General features: G+C 42.3%; 1 protein-coding gene and 1 pseudogene across 1 annotated transcript; one reads left to right on the forward strand and one right to left on the reverse strand.

Annotated features, from left to right (window-relative positions):
* The first annotated feature begins 6264 nt into the window (after positions 1-6264).
* LOC9661524 lies at positions 6265-7208 on the forward strand (annotated as a pseudogene).
* Positions 7209-13677: 6469 nt separating this feature from the next.
* LOC9661113 ((S)-N-methylcoclaurine 3'-hydroxylase isozyme 2) lies at positions 13678-14321 on the reverse strand. Its single transcript, XM_002992294.2, has 2 exons — positions 14235-14321; positions 13678-14013 (listed from the first exon to the last, which is right to left on the reverse strand). The coding sequence occupies exons 1-2, from the start codon at positions 14319-14321 to the stop codon at positions 13678-13680; spliced, it is 423 nt and encodes a 140-aa protein (XP_002992340.2).
* Positions 14322-16810: the final 2489 nt, after the last annotated feature.

The raw sequence follows: 16810 nt of genomic DNA on the forward strand, positions 1-16810 counted from the left end.
TTTGGTACTATCACCAGGGGTGATAGCCACCGAGCGTTTTGTATTGGATGGATGAATTAAGCTTCAAGGAGCTTATCTAGTTCGGCTTTAACTTTCTCCTGAAAGTTCGGATTCATCTGATAGGCTCTCTGTTTCTTGGGTGTTGCTCCTGGGATGAGCTGAATGTGGTGTGTATAGAGGTCTGGGGGTATGCCCCGTAAGTCTTTGTAGGACCAGGTGAACACATCTTGGTTGAGTCATAAAAGCTCAATGCCTCGTTGTCTGAACTCAGGATCTAATTCCTGAGCTATTTGAAGATTTCTGGGTTCCTCGATGGATCTGATATTCATGGTGTCAAGGTCTTCATTGACTTTGATCTTGTTTTGTAAAGCATCACCTTGTCTAACCAGTGCTGGAGTTTCATCCAGGTTCATTGTGTGCGCTACTGGCTGTAGTGCTTCGGGTGTTTGATATCAGGAGGCTCACGTTAGGCAACCTTTGGTTGTGATTGAGTAGTGATTTCGGGCTGTTTTCACCTTGCTTGAGGTAGAATTCGTCGTAAGTCAACCTGTGTGATTGGCTGTAGTTCCGGATAAGCTTGGAGAAGTTGTTGTTCTTGTACATCATCAAAGCCTTCATGCCAATCATAAGGTTTGATGTGAGTAGGCTTGTTGCATTGAAGCACTTGTTTTGTGCGTGTTGTTGATAACTGAGGGGCATCAGGGTGTTGTTGCTCCCCCAAAAATGTAAAATATCAGCATTGCGAAGCCATGTTCGGCCTAGAAGGACGTCATATGCTCCCTCTGCGTCCGTCATTTTTAAGATGATGAAGTTCAGCCTATACTTATTTGCCTTGACTCGTATGGGGACATTCTGGATGATTCCGAATGGTCAGACCTGTCGTTGGTCAGCCATGATGACGTTGAATGGGGCTGGCTCACATGGTCCTGCTCCCAGAGCTTTGAAAGTTTTGTATTCCATGATATTAACGCCTGAACCACCATCGAGTACGGTGTCAATGATCTTGTTTTTGCCGATGGTAATGTTAATGCATGGAGAATCTCCATCATAGTCACTGGGTTGTATTTTGGCTTGGAGTACCTGAACTTTCGGCTGGGTATTCCGAGGTTTTGTCTGTGACTGTGTGGCATTTAAGATTTGCAATGTTATTTCTTTCCACTTCGGGATTGTTTTCATCGTCGGACTCAGGTTTGGCTTGCCGAGCGCGAGCTCAGGTAATTGCTCGAACGACTGGTTGCTGTTCGTAGTATTCTGTTTGATCACTTGCTGGTGGTTCGACAACCTCAACCAACCGAGTTGTTGGTTACTCAGGTAATTGCTCGAACGACTGGTTGCTGTTCGTAGTATTCTGTTTGATCACTTGCTGGTGGTTCGACAACCTCAACCGACCGAGTTGTTGGTTACTGCGGTCTAGGTGCCTGGCAAAGTATGGTGCAAGTTGGAGTATCTGTTGCAAGGTCAATGTAATTCCTTCCACTTCAGGATTGTTTTCATCGTCAGACTCAGGTTTGGCTTGCCGAGCGCGAGCTCGGGTAATAGCTCAAACGACTGGTTGCTGTTCGTAGTATTCTGTTTGATCACTTGCTGGTGGTTCGACAACCTCAACCGACCGAGTTGTTGGTTACTGCGGTCTAGGTGCCTATGCCAGAGGTTGATCTCAGGTTTGATATTGCATTCTCTACCCAAGTGGTCCCTCTAGATCCACCATGTTGAATATTCTTTCAGAATATTCTTGCCCCACTTGTCAGCCACGAGAATCGAATTGGGCTCCAATACCAATGTTAAGATCCTATCCCTTATACCCTAAGCCAATTGGCTAAAGGGGTGATCACTTGATTGTAAAGCCCTTTCTTTATCTTATTATCTTGACCTGGTGCCTAACATTGTGGTTGTGGTATTCTCTCATACTGTTGGTAATTTGGAGCTTGTTGGTATGGTTGGCCTTGGTATCCATGATTTGAATATTGTTAGTTTTGTTGCATTTAGATACCTTACCGTTCCTTCCTTTGAAGCTTTCACCTTTGCTAAATTCAAGTATTTGGGAATCTATTTTTGGAAATATATTTCCTTTCCTACAATTTATTAGTATCCACCACATATATGTTCTTTCCCTAACTTATCATTTAGATTCCTTTCAATGATTTCTATAGCCCATTCTTGACCATTAGCCTTTTACTCATATCTTTTGATTGTTACACTATGTAACATAGAATCACTACCTTTATCCTTGAGGTATCCTTTAGTTCTATAGCAAAGGCTCTACTTTGCTAAGTCTAAAGTTTTTAGTAAGTCTCTTTAGCATTTTTTACTATAAGTTTTATCTATGACTCAACTTTGTGTCCTTTCTATGGGTCATTTTTAAAGACTACTTCCTTGGACTCATAATATTATTGCATTATCACATCTCATTTCCTTTAGGTGTCCTTTCCACTTTGTCATCTTGACCAAGTCATATTATTACCAATAGTTCAAATCAACACTTTGAACTAGGAATTTTATTCCTTAACCTAACAAAGATTTTGTCTTTGTTTTGCCATAAAATCATTTAGTGATCTCACTTTGACACTTTAACAAGTTTGCCAATAAGTATTAGGTCTACTAAACCTCTAAGTTGTTGACCATGACATTAGGGACATCCTTTACACTTAGCAGTAAGCCCAAGCTAGCCCTTTGGTTAAGGGTCAATAGCAATTGAGACTGGGTTCCCCCATCTCATTCACCATGTTCTCGTTGTCACATGCACCAAAGTGTTCAAATTAAATATGCCAAGCTTTCACTCTAACCAATTTAACCATGCATCACAACTCTGAAATGTTCCTCAGTTGGCAGTGTGCCCAAGCCAGGCTCCTTATTAAGAGTCCATAATCATTGAAAAGTAAGTGTTCTCATATTCCAAACCATCATCACGCCTTAGTGAGTTAGGACTTGAACCCAATATAGTGCACGTCGTTTTCACCCTTTACTCTATGGTGATTAACCATAAGATAACAATGAAGCAAAACTTAAACCTTTGATGTGCCACATGTTATATTCCGCATGCCATGTGCCATATGTCCAAAGACAATGGAGTGAAACCTAAGTTTCAGAGCCTTGGGCTACTAAATGAAGGAACGGAGCCAAACTCTTAAGCAATAAAGCCAAGGAGCAAAGGTATTGGAGCACAGAGCAACTCCTATATGTATAGCCCAAGGAGTAAAGGGATAGGAGCATGAAGTGCATTGGAACAGTCTTAGAGCATCTAACATCCCAATGCCAATACTAGCAAGCAAAATGGAGACAAACGGAGTTTAACACTATTTGAATATACTAGTGGATTAACATGAGGATATAGATACTCCACCAGCTAGCATAGTGTGGAACTTGGGTTTACACCCAAACCGGATGCAAAACAAGGATAAGCATGCAAGCTAGAGATAAATTATACCTCAAGTTGATTAACCATACCTAACCTACCCACTATTTCTACTATACATTTGGAACCCCTTATAATGCCTCCCCCCCTAAGGACCACATCCTTTGGGCTTTCACCTTTAGCCACCTTTAGTACCAGAAGTTAATCTCTGGGACAAACTTAAAACTTACTAAATATGAAATGGCATTAGATTGCAAATTTAGACATAGGACAAATACCATTGTGTTCAAGATAATCTTTACATTCCATAAATATGCCAAATTAGTAAATCTAGAGACTTTCTATAAATAACAATTAAGACCGAATAAGACTAACACAAAGGGCATGATAGCGAGGGTGTTTAGTAAACACGGTAAGTTATTATCATCTAGCGATATTGAGGGACCAGTCTCAATACGTAAGAGTTTTTGTCAAGCCAATGCAAGATAAAGCAAAAGTGAATTAAGAGTTAGACCGAGTATGCTCAGCAAGAAACACATAAAAGTTCTTACCTTATGTTCATTTGGCTAAGTATAGGTGCTAATACCAGTTTATTAACATTTGAATAAAAAGGACTAATAAAGGGTCTAGCAATATCGACCTCTTGCCGTTATAGCATAAGGAAAGAATATCCGAAAGGACTAGCTAATAGGTAACTTTCAATATCTATAGTCACATTTATGACACTCTCCTCCTCTTAAGGAAAATTGACGTCTTTGTTAATGCATAATGTAGTTTAGAACACCATCAAGGAAACAACTCTAGAAAAAGTTCATGGTATTTACACTTTATGAGAAATGCACCAATTTAAATGAGTTATGAGGCAACCTTTTTCTCTAATGCAAATGTGCTACTAACTCAAACACCTTTTGGTCATTGCCAATAAGGAAATGACCAACGGAGTTAACCACCCTTGCTACTTTGGATGTTATCTAGCTTACAAAAGTGTGATATGCCTCTGCCCATAGGGATATAGAGAGAAAAGCTAAAGGCTCCAGAATAAAAGAAATTAAACTCATTGGTAAGGTTTAGATAAACTACTGTAAACAAGCTGTTAGAGTTGTTTACACGATCATGCCCTTTTAACTAAATAAGGAATATCGAGAGACAGGCGGGTGATGTGACCAATCCCCATTACTAAAGATTTCACTATACACATGAAATATCAAAGAAAGTCTACCTATACTGGCCCAAACCCAAAGATCAAGAAATGGACAATATCAAAGTTAAAGACAATGATATCAAAGACTTGATTATCAATGAATAAATCTTAGATTAAAACACAAAATTATTCCAAGTAAGTTATCATCCGATAAACTAGAATTATAGTATAGAAATCACTAAAATCATCATAATTGGAAAATATAGGATTCATTGTCCAACAAAATTCAATAGTCAATGTATCATCAAGAAAACTTAATGATAAACTTAACTATCAAATATTTCAAATAGCATGCTAAACAACTTATGTAAAATAACTCTAAAAACACAAAGTATTATCAACTGGCAAGAAAAGTGCTTGCGAATGTATCACCCAAAGGAAATAATATCTAATCTAACAAAACCAATTTAAATAATAATCAACAGAACAAAATAAATATAGTCCATAATATCCTCTTCCACACATCCACCTTTAGTACCAAAAGTTAGTCTCTAGGACACACTTGGATCTTTCCTGTGTGGCAAATTGAGATGAATAAACAAAAGCTAGAAGCGGAGAAAGAGGGAAAAGTTCTATCCCAAGGTTGTAGAGCGCTTGGATTCACGACCGATCAAATGCCACAAATGCGATGGTGGCAGCGACATCCAAATCACGGCCATGGCACCAAAATCTGGATCGATTGAACCCTAGAACCTGCGAGGAGCTGAAATCCTATAACCAAGGGTGAAATAGATTGCACCCACCTCTTGGTAGAAGAGCGCCATGGCGTGTGGATCATCCGCCTCCCTCGCGATGTGCTGCAAGCAAACCCCTGCTATTGGCGCCATTTTAACTTTGATTTTATCCGCCCTAAGCGTTCTGGACGGGACACGCGGCAAAGTGCATGCAATGTTACCTGACACTTTGTTTCAAAATTTTCTTCTTATCAACTAGGTTGTAGTGGTGTAATCTTGTGGATCTTTCTAATGTTTGATTGCAAGATGATATTACTTTTGGTGCGATGTTAAATTTCTGTAAGATAAACTGAATTTCATGGCATTCATTCAAAAGCAAAAAGAAAAGTAAAAAATAGCACAAATATAGAAAATTTTCAAATTTTCTTTCGATTTGAATTTTGGCGCGAATCTAACCCATACCACTAGGATCGCGATTTTTTTTATTGATTTCTCAAGGTCAAACGGTGATGGCCATCGCCTTGAGCTCCGTCGGCGCTGGCACTGTGCGGCGCTGCGATGATTCTCACAGCGGCGCGGCTGGAATTCGATCGGGAGTTGGAGCGCGGGTGAGCTGCGCGGCTCGCAAGGTCAGATTTCTTGCCCTAGGTTCCGCGTCGATCGATCAGTTTGAAGGTAGGAATTCAAGCGCCAAAGCCGATGGAGGATTGGCGACGAAGGAGCTGCTAGCTTGTCCGATTTGTTTCGATGCACTGCTGTGCAAGGGTCCTCCGGGAATCACTCAGTAAGTTCTGGGAAGATTTTAGTACCGTTCTAAAGGAGTTTGCGCCCAGGTTTGCGATATCAAAGTCTGAATTTCAATGCTCTACGAGCAAGCGATCGTTTCGTCTAGAAACGAGTATCTAGATTTCATTTCTCACAATATTTGTGTATAGACCATAAAACTTTTTTTGTATCAGTATATATAACAAGATTTCCATCAATTTGTAAAATAAGTACACAATTGCCTTCATAAAAGAAAATATTTTCAGGTGGCAATGACTATGTGGAAGTTCCTCCCGAGTGGCACCGAACTTTTCAGGTTTGGTCGTAGAATTTCTGGATTGTGAGTAAGAGCTAACGTGAGGTTTGGCGTAGAAATCCTCTTGTTTCTTTGATTTATGAGCGAGGCTGGCGACAAAACTTCGAAAGGAGTGGATTCCCTGGTCAGGTTTGCGAAAGAATTTTGTTATGTTTGAGATTGAAGAGTACGTGATGTGTTTCAGCTTAAAATGGCCTTGGAGTATCTTCGACCAGCTTTTGGAGGTGTCATAGTGGATGTGAGCTGTGGGAGTGGTCTCTTCACTCGTCGATTGGCATAGTGTGGTTCGTTTGCAGCAGTAATCGCATTAGACTTCTCCGAGAGCATGCTACAGCAATGCGCTGAGTTCGTCAAACAGGACAAGTCTCTGAGAACAGCGTACGATTCGAACCACCTGTGGTCTGTCGTTCTCTTTGGACAAAATGGTTAGTGATTCTTCGTTTTTTTCTGTCCGCAGAGATATCGCCTTGGTTCGAGCGGATGTTATTCGTCTTCCTTTTGCGTCCGGAACCGTTTCTGCTATTCATGCTGGTGCTGCATTGCATTGCTGGCCATCTCTTTCATCCGCAGTGAGTGTTTGAGCAGTAAACACGTTTCCTTAGTTAAAGAAACGTGAAAATTTTGAGGTGGCAGAGATATGCAGAGTCTGAAACCGGGCGGAGTTTTTGTAGCGACAACGTTCTTGTCGAACTCGATCTTTTCCTTCCTACCTGTAAGCAAGTAAACGCATAAAGTTCGAAATTCTGGCTTACTTTGAATGCCACGCAGAAACGAAGATCATCGAGTTTGAGATACTGGACCGAAAAAGAACTCGAAGAACTGTGCAAGCTGTGTGGACTAGTCGACTACCAGAAGAAGATGAAAGGAAACTATATTATGCTCTCAGCTCGAAAACAATAAAGATGTTCGGTAAGGCTCGCTTTACGCCTGTAGAACCAAACCTTCGCTTCGTCCATTGCAGCTGAAGAAGACACAGTCCATTCTTGCAGCCGAGTTGCGATCGTGCAGCCCTTTCAAAGGACTTGACGAGAGCGAAGAAAATTCACCAAGCCATTCTCAGGAACGAGCAACACAGGAAGGACAGGTAACTCAACAATCTGGTCATTGAAACTTATGGCAAGTGTGGGAGCTTGACAGAAGCGTGCAATGCCTTCGACAGTCCCCCAACGTTTTCAGCTGGACCATCACAGTCACCGCGTTTAGGATGCGCTTGACTCAATGCCCGAGAAGAACATCGGGAACCGAGGTGGTGGAAAGTGATCCTCAAAGAATTCGATGGTGGCTGGTTATCCTCAGGCTGGGAAACTGGAAGAGGCTAATGTGGTTGAAGATTACTCCGAGCTCCGCGCCAAAAAAGATGCTTTTCGAAATTGTCGATCTTGGCCGTCGGATTGGAAATGTATCGGACGGCTAGGATCTGATAAGATTCAAAGAAGCAATGCCCTTGGAAAAGATCCAAAGTGATCCAAACCCTTTTCCAAGGGCATCACTTTGGATCAGGAGTGTGAGTTCTTCAGGTTAAAATCAAGCCCGTTGCTTCTCCTCTGCCGCAAAATTCACAAAACGACCAGGGATGCATATATAGGTAGAATTATGATTTTGGATTTTTTTACTATGAAGGATTGCATGATATGGCTTCTGGAGTCACTTGAGCATTGTGAAGTATTATTTCATTTGAACGAGGAGAAGTAAGTCGTGTAGCAAAAGGGATCTTAGAAAAAGTTTTTGATCGCTCGTCTTCACAGAATGTTAATGGCGGGGCTGCTCTATAACAGGATCTATGTAATGCCCAGCTCGTGGAGAACACGAAGCCTTGGAAGAAGAGACTGTTAAAGTCTGCCCAGAAGTGAGCTGTGGAAAAATCAATCAACGTAATAAGCCAGTATGTAATAAGCCAGTAAAGGACTGGCACTTGAATATTCTTTATGAATATTTTTGATAATTTGCAGATTCTATCATCAAGTAATTTACATTAATCTCGTGTTTATGATTTCTAAAAAACCTAATATATTCCAATTTGAACCATTTATGTAATTAGATTAATCTTGAATTATAAATATTTCTATACTAAATAACCAAGCCAGAAAATTATTATAATAGGACAAAAGTCTTTCTTAGGTTAACGTTTACGAGATGAAGTGGAGCGAGGTTCCTGAGCACTCTAAGATGATGTTTGTGTTAGCGAATCTCTCATGACTTGTGTGCAGGTCAAGGATGACAGATCGCTCCTTGATCCAATCGTGTTAGTGAGAGGCATGGCGGACAGTCAGTTTTGGCTCTCCATGGACAACTATCGTAAGAGGTGGAGAGCGATGAATGATCCCTGGTCACTTAAGTGCTCACACGATGATGAGCCCGTTCGTAGAGGAGATAGTGTGCTGGCTCCGGTGTTCACTATTGTAGACGACGCTCACCATTCAAACCCGGGAGCAGGCACAAGCCAACCTCATGAGCTTCGCTGTCGTGTTTAATGCCCCAGGAGAGGGCAGCGGCGCTAGTGCAGCTTCACGCAAAGTCTAGTGGAGCGGTGACCATTGCTCCGCTTTTTCCAAGTCCTTGTGTACTCCCTCGGCGTCTACCATCTTCACAAACACAGCAAGCATTGCATTGCAGAAAACAAGATTCTTCTTGTGCATCAAATTGAAGGGATTTTGAGCTTGCTCCAGATAGCATGACGGGGCATATGCAGCAAACATGAGTTTTAAGAGACTAGATTCTACCGTGGCATCCTCTCAAAAGCTTCTTAAATGTACCCAACTCTTGTCTACGACCACCAAGGCTAGGAGCTCCTTGCAGTCGAGTCACCAACAGCGTTCGTTCCTCGCCTCATCCGGGCGGCTGCAGATGGGAGCTCCAGGCTCTAACCTTCGGCGGGAGGTTGGCGCGACTCGTGCAAGCCATCACGGAGTCAGACTTGGAAACTGCGTACGCAGCCGTAGATCTCTTAGCAACTTGAACATGCTGATACAAGACAGCAGAGAGGCCCCATTGCTTGAAAGTGGACGAAGATTCGAATTTGGGTGACATTTCTTTCTTGTCACCACCTTTACATTCTCACTCGTATGGTTGGCTCTGTTTCCAGTTCTACCCACCTGGCCGTTCCTCTATGCCAGCGCCCATCAAATGGATGACTTGGTCAAGCTCTTCAAGCCCATGGCGCAGCCTCTCGAGACTCTCACCAGCTGGCACTTCTGCAACGCTCGCGATCCCGAGCATCTGGAGATCTTGCTCAAGCTCCCCCATATGGATCCCAACCGGACCTCGCCGGAGGGCTCGCTCCCCCTCATCGCTGCACTGTATCGACTAGAACTGGAGAATGTCAAACTGCGGATAGCTGCTGGGGCCGATCCAACGCTGCCGACTTACGATGGTATACTTTGCCCACTCGCCAGAGCGGCATATTCGAATGAGGATGACCAGATATTGCGAACCATGGCAGCAATATCAACGTGGACGCAGGGTATATTCTCTGGAGGGCCTGCTTGTCTCGGAAGGCTGGAGTGTGTCGAATCTTACTTTAGTGCGGTCGATGGACGTTGACGTGGATTAGACTTGAGGTCTGCTTTCAGAGATCTCTTCCACTCGTCCAACACGCCCATGCCGGATTGCCTGCTATCCACAGGAGGTAAGAAAATGCTTGTTTCTTCATCTTTGGTTCTACGTTTGTGTTTTTTGTAGAGTGCAGCAACGAGGTGCAGGGCGCACAGGCACCTCAACACAGGAGCCAGCAAAAGCAACCAAGATCGTCAAGACTGCCCAACAAGGTCGAGGAAAGTTTGCTTCCAAGTCCTATGAGATTGGAAAGGTGAAAGGTTTGTTGATTCTAATGTCCCCCCAGACATTAGAAAAGATAGATTAACAAGAGCAATTGGATTAAAAAATATCTTTAAATATACTTAGATACTTTAGGTATATCCTAGGTTAAACTAAAAAACAGTATATAATTGGTATAAGCATTTTTATTAATCTGTCAGAATTTATACTGAGAAAAATACATGAATAAAAAATTACAAAATTTGGTGATTTCTAGTCAAATAGTCTAATATTCCACTCTTCCTCGTGACTTCCCTTCTCCTCATGCATTGCTCTCTAGGAGATGGGAAAATTTGATGTTGTAAATCTATTTAATTAATATGTAGTATTCTATACCATTAACTCAACACTAATTTGATTAATGGCTGTATAATTTCTTGTGCACTTAATTGTTGTCAAATAACCATGGCTTTCACTTCATTCACTTCACTTGCTTCATTCATTTCATTTCTTGCTTGCATCTTAGTCCTTATTTCAGATGCCTAAGGCACACTAGCAAGCATACTAGCAAACAGTAATGTCAATATTAATCAACTCGTTATCTTAAGATCTTTCTTTCTTTCTTTATTGCAGAAGTGCTACTTGTTTGACGCCACAACTCTATTCCTCTTTGAGAATTCATTTGGCATTAGTCCTGCCACCTTACAGAAATGGCTTCACAGTCTATATCAACAGCACTCTCAACATCATGGCTACTTACAGGGCGTGTTTTTCATCACCAGCAATATGACCCTCTCACATCTTACAGCAGAGCTTGAGTTCTTGCCTGGATTTCCATATGCTAGAGCACTTCTCATATGGTCAAGAAAGGTCAACTTTGCTGCAGGCCTTGCTATTACTGGAGGATAGGGCACATTTGAAGGAGCAACTGGATCAGTGATTGATACAAGGCTCTATGATTCTTTTATTGGTGAATCATGGTTACTTCATGCCAACTTTTGTATCCCAACTCAATGGCAGAAGTTAAGTAATCAAGTAACTCAAGAACAAAACAATAAATTATATAAAGTTCTATTTTCTAAATGCATCTGTACTTCACTTGCTGTCTAATCAATTTTTGTTTGCTAGGCAGAAATTTTTTTTTCATCTAACAATGCTCAAAACCTTAATGCAAATGTTCAATTTGTTTTTACTATTAGCGCTGTAACAAGCTTGACAAAGGCCTAGCAAACTCTGAAATAAAAATATGTTATTGCGTTAGCTCCTCTTAGATAAATGTTGTTAGATTTGGAAATGTTTAAGTTTTTAAATCAACGAGCAATAGAAATGGTAAGTTTGAAAGAACCCTAAGTAGGTGATACTTTAGGATTACTTCCATACTTATAAACCTAGATCAGATTAGTCGCAAGTTAATCTTATTTACATGGTATATACTGATACCATATATAGAGAGTTCACAAGTTAATTTTTTCTTATATGGACGAATAAACATTGTGGTAATTGATTTGGAAATGACATTCTTTTAATGTAAATGTACCTGCTAGAGAAGACATGATTATCTATGACAACATTATAAAGCTGTTGGTTGATTCTGAACTGTTTAAGTCTGAAATGTACAAAATACAAAATTTAAATTTTATCTCGTCAAACTTTTGAAAGGAAATACAGTGATAAACAGGAAATAACAGTCATAATGGAGTTCAAGAGGTGTCAAAGAAGTCTAGATTGTAGCCCAGAAATGGCCAAGGATGATGTTCTACCAGGCTTTATCTTTTGGTCGGAGAAATCACCACCTATAACTGCAAGGGTTTATAGGTCTTTTGCACCGCTGAGCTGTGCACAACGTGGAGCTACGAAATCGCGTCTATAACCAAGGCTCAGTTAAAGTGTGATCAATATGAGGGAAGTCACAACCATCTCATTCAACATCCTATCTATCTAGAAGCTCGATGAATATCTCTCCAAGAAGCCACGCTGGTATTGCCCAGAAAGAAAGAGAAACAGGCTGGGAGACGGATGCTGCTGGTGAAAAAAACTGAGAGGAACCGCTGACGCGTTGGCGATGGCGCTGCCACCGACGCCATTGCTGCTGGAACGAAATTCGAGCAATTCAAGCAGGATCGAGCAAGGAGATGGATAGATTTGGTTTCTTCCTGGCCGAGCTCAGCGGTGTCTCTCTCGGGGGACCTGACCGACGACTTCATAAAAAAAAAACCAAAAATATGAAAAAAAGCTAAGTGATATCCTGGCCGTCCGTGCAAGGTGGATGGCCAGGATTTGGTGGGAACAGAGATTTTATTATAGAGGATGATAGTAATCATTATTTCCCTCCGCCACCGCCACCGCCACCGCCACCACCGCCACCGCCACCACCACCGCCGCCACCTCCACCGCCACCACCGCCGCCGCCACCACCGCCGCCTAAGAAACGGGCAGCCATTGCTACATTACAAGCAAGGAGGAGCAACACAACAAGAGTGAGAAGAAATCGTGCATGTCCAGCCATGTTGTGATGCTTGATTGATTTGTGATAGTGGCATACGCTGTAGTGCTCATTTCAGGCCTTTATATCCTTTGTAGCGTTTCAAGTTTCCAAGTCAGTCAAGAAACAAAGTCAAGCACGGCACTGCTGCTGGTAGTAGAAATCTATAGACGAGCGAGGCAAAATAAGTCGTGATTACTAGAGATCTGTATGCGCTTCACGCCAAATGTAGCACGCCAGTCGTGCTGGTGGTTGGACGAGGGAGGCAAAACAAGTCGCGATCTGTGTGCTTGACTGAACAACTGGTTAATTTCGTCTCGAGCTTGACCGACTTGCGATACTTGATTCAAGTCTCCGAGAAGCTGAAAGTCAGTCAAGCACGAGACGAGATGATCAGTTGTTCAGTGATCAAGCACTATCTCGTCTCGTGCTTGACTGACTTGCAGCTCCTCGGACACTTGAAACACTATAAAGGACAGAACTGAAATGAGCGTATGCACCATCAAAGTGATCATGGCGAGGATGGCAGCCCTGATCTTGTTACTACTCATTCCAGTGTCCTCTGTAGTTGGCCAAGGCGGTGGTGGTGGCGGCGGCGGCGGCGGTGGCGGCGGCGGAAGCAGCCCTGGTGGAGGCGGTGGAGGTGGTGGAGGCAGCAGTCCTGGTGGAGGTGGAGGTGGTGGCCAGGGTGGGCCTAGTTGTGGGGGAGCTCCACCTGGTGCTTCTGGAGGAAGTGGAAGTGGTGGTGGTGGTGGCGGTGGAGGAGGAGGTGGCCGTGGCTGCAAAAAGTGAATTCCACCATATCTGTCTCCTGTAGAACCGTCAGCTCAATCAAAACGTTTCCCCCCAGAAGTTCAAATTTATACTTTTCACTGGCCCTGTGCTTGGAGAATTTTACCTTTTGCTTAACCATTACATTTTCGAAAGTATTCTTTACTTAAAAAGGTTAAACCAGAGGTTTACTTAGTTATCTCCACTTGCAATGGCGTTTGTGGCCAAGCTACAGCTTGTCTCCTCAAGCTAGTAGCTCCTCTCAGGAATATAACTCACTGTGGAAAAAGTTTCAGTAGACATTTTTCAGGCCCAGTGCCATTCCTGGACATATCCTTCTCCCACACCAGCTCAAAATCCTGATCAATTTTGGATCAAGGCCAAAACCTTGCTGGTTCCTCCCAGAACCGCAGATCTCTCGCAGACAATAGTTGTGGCATCTTTGGGAACATTGTAACCAGCCAGAACACAATCTTGAGTTGACATTCTTGGCAACAGCAGCGGTGTAAAAGCATGAAGCCTGACTGTTTCCTTGACAACAGCTCTGAGGTATGGCAAGTTCAGAAAGTCATACTCCGTCACCATCTGGTTTGCCACCACAGCACCTAATTCCTCCTGTAACTTGGTCATGACATCTGGATTGTTGAGAAGATCAAGCAGTGCACAAGAACTGGTATCGGATCCCGCTGCTATAATTTCCTACAAGAGCAATACATACATAATTTAAAATTGTTTAAAAAATGCATTAATTTTTTCCGGTTGGATTTGCGTCAATTATTTTTTCGAGGAACTTGCTTAGTGACAAGTTTTCGCGCTCGGAGTCTGCTCCAGTCTATCCATCTGAGACAAGGTGGTAAGAAATCACTTATATGGAACTGAAGAGCAATCCAGGCCGATTCATCTATTACTTCCTTCAATACTTTAGCTTCGGCTATGTCATCATTGGTTGCATGCTCCTTGAAGAATCTCTTGCTCATAACGATTTGTGATATCATGTTGAATGACATGGCTGCAATAACTTCCCTCACATCGATTACACTTTGCTGATCATGAACCTTGATTATTAGAGATGAGATTGCATTGGAACCTCTTTAAGTTGGAAGCTCCAGAAAGATTGTAGGTGTCTCGTCGTGAAGAGCTCGGTGCTGCAAATCTTCCTTATGTTCTTCCACTGATCAGCTGTTGCCAATGTGACACCCTTGAAGTTGTAGGTGGTGAATTCCCCAGCTCGAAGATAAGGCTTGGAAGCAAATGTATCATTGTGACCGAGAAGTGAAGCAAGAGTTTGAGTGTGATATAGAGGTTGATGCGTTCATGCAACTTTACTTCTTGTAGGGTTTTGATCATGTCCATATTAACTTTATTTGTTAAATTTAAAATATAAGTTCTTTTAATTATACCTATATAAACATTTTGGTTTGCTTAAACATTTTGGTTGTAGGGCATGACGGGAGAATCCGCAAGATATGCAGGGGTGATTCAGGCAAGAAGTCGACAACATCAAGAGATCTTGGGCTGGGATGTGGCAACAAAGGGTTAGGTTGTGTCTCACCTCTTTTCACCGTGATTAGTGGATAATTAGTAGAGTGAGAGAGAGCGATCAAGCTTGTAAGCTTGCTCTTTACTGAGGATCTGGAGTAAGAGTGTTGTAGGTTGCGGTAAGCCTGTGGAAACAAGGTGACCCCAAGCCTTTCTACTCAGTTCTTTGGAGTGTGCCAGATTGGAGCTCGTGGGATTTTTGCCAGCAGAGGTGGGGTGCTGCTGATGTCTGGGCAGGAATTTTGAGAGACCCAACTGGGTTTCTTGGCATTTCCATCAGCTCGCCATCAATGGGAAAGGTGGGGTGAATTACTATGTGCTACTTGTTTTCCCCTTATCTATGAGGTAGCTCATTGTGCACCACATGGACAAGAATGGGTCCGACATGGGAAAATGGCAATTACGACCATCCCTTGGTATTAGAGGGTTAGAAGATAAAAATATCGTTGAAATAAGCTTGGAATAGAAAGATCCTCAAGATTGGCTAATGACATTATTTATAGCAAAATAGGTCAATGGGTGGTCAGTTTATAGCAAGTTGTTATGGGCTAAGAGCACCATAGCCACTAGGCTAGCAAGAGTTTGGTGGAATTCTTCAAAATCTTCTATCCTAGGGAATCCAAAGGGAAGTGAGATTAGGCTGAATTGGTTTGAATGTAAGTTTGGGGATTGTTTCCTGAGCCAGCGGAGTAGAGGTGCATGGTGGTCAAGGAAACTGCTGCACGAATTGGCAACTAGGGAGAACAAGACAATTTGAACTTTTGCAGTTTAGTAAGTTGAAAGTATAGCTCTGGCCATCAATGTCACGAATTGGACTCAAGGAGTATTTTGTGGAGGGACTGCAAACACCTTTAAAGGATTGCATAAAAAATACACTCCCCCAAGCAGTAGAATTTGAATTGCGAGAATGGTTCTATGAAACAGAGATACCTTGCAGCAATAGAATCTTCAAAAATGAAGGTCTCAGAGGATGCAGCGACAAAGAAGTTGAGGGAGGAAGTCAAAGGGTTTACCACAACACTCACACATGAAATCAAGGCACAACTCACGAAGAGGGATCATCAATTGGCTCCATTGGGCAAAAAGATGGTAGATTAAGGGCAAAGTGGTAGGAAGACTTCAAGTGTGGAGGAGATCATTGGGCTTGGGACTACTTGTAGTGGCAATAGACCTTAACAACCAATGTGCCTTGATTAGGGAGCCAATAGAAGATGAAGATGATCTGGAAGAGTTGATTGAGCAAGAAGCCTCTAGGGAGGAGACATCTGTCTCTATGCTATAAATTGGGGAGTAGAAGAGGATGGATGAGTGGCTTAAGAAGGCCATGGCTGATAAGAAAGAGGTTGCTGCAAAAGCTAAGTTCATGAGAGTCAAAGCCAGAAATGCAAGAAATGTTGAAGGAGTCACCTATGCAATTGCAGCTATAGAAAATCTTAACCACAGATGATGGTTGAAGGGCTTAAAGACTCTTGGTGAAACAGGTTGATGAGGATCGATACTAGGACAAAGTAGAATGGAAACAAACTTAAGTAGAGAAGATAAAAGGGCATTTGTATTGTTCAAAGGGAATTTGCCTATGTGGCCATATGGGATCATAGAGACTACTATTTGAGGTTGGAAGGTGGAGACACTCTTGGATTTAGGGGCAAACCATGATCAATGCTCAATTGAACAGCTTGTTGAGCTTAAACCAGCAATAGTTCTGGGGGCCAATGGTGAACCAATGCATACACTTGGTTCCATCATAGTTTTTAAATCTAGGTAAGCCTAGTAGAGATTAGGATCATAGTTGTTGTGAACAACCAAGATTGTTTCTTCATGCTTTTCGGGTTGGAGGCTCATATACTCTTGAATGGGTATTTAAAGCCTCATAAGCAATTGTTCTGATTATACTAGTGATGGGAAGAAGTTCCAAGTACTAGTAACAATCTATACATATTACAACATCAAAGAAAGA

This window comes from Selaginella moellendorffii, unplaced genomic scaffold (assembly GCF_000143415.4).
Source record: "Selaginella moellendorffii unplaced genomic scaffold, v1.0 SELMOscaffold_133, whole genome shotgun sequence".
Taxonomy (NCBI): Eukaryota; Viridiplantae; Streptophyta; class Lycopodiopsida; order Selaginellales; family Selaginellaceae; genus Selaginella; species Selaginella moellendorffii.

Excerpts from the sequence above, each read along its gene's own strand:
- LOC9661113 (XM_002992294.2), bottom strand. The coding sequence starts at position 14,321 with ATGTCATTCAACATGATATCACAAATCGTTATGAGCAAGAGATTCTTC. Across the intron at positions 14,014-14,234 it reads ATGACATAGCCGAAGCTAAA|GAAATTATAGCAGCGGGATC; the intron begins GTATTGAAGGAA and ends TTGCTCTTGTAG.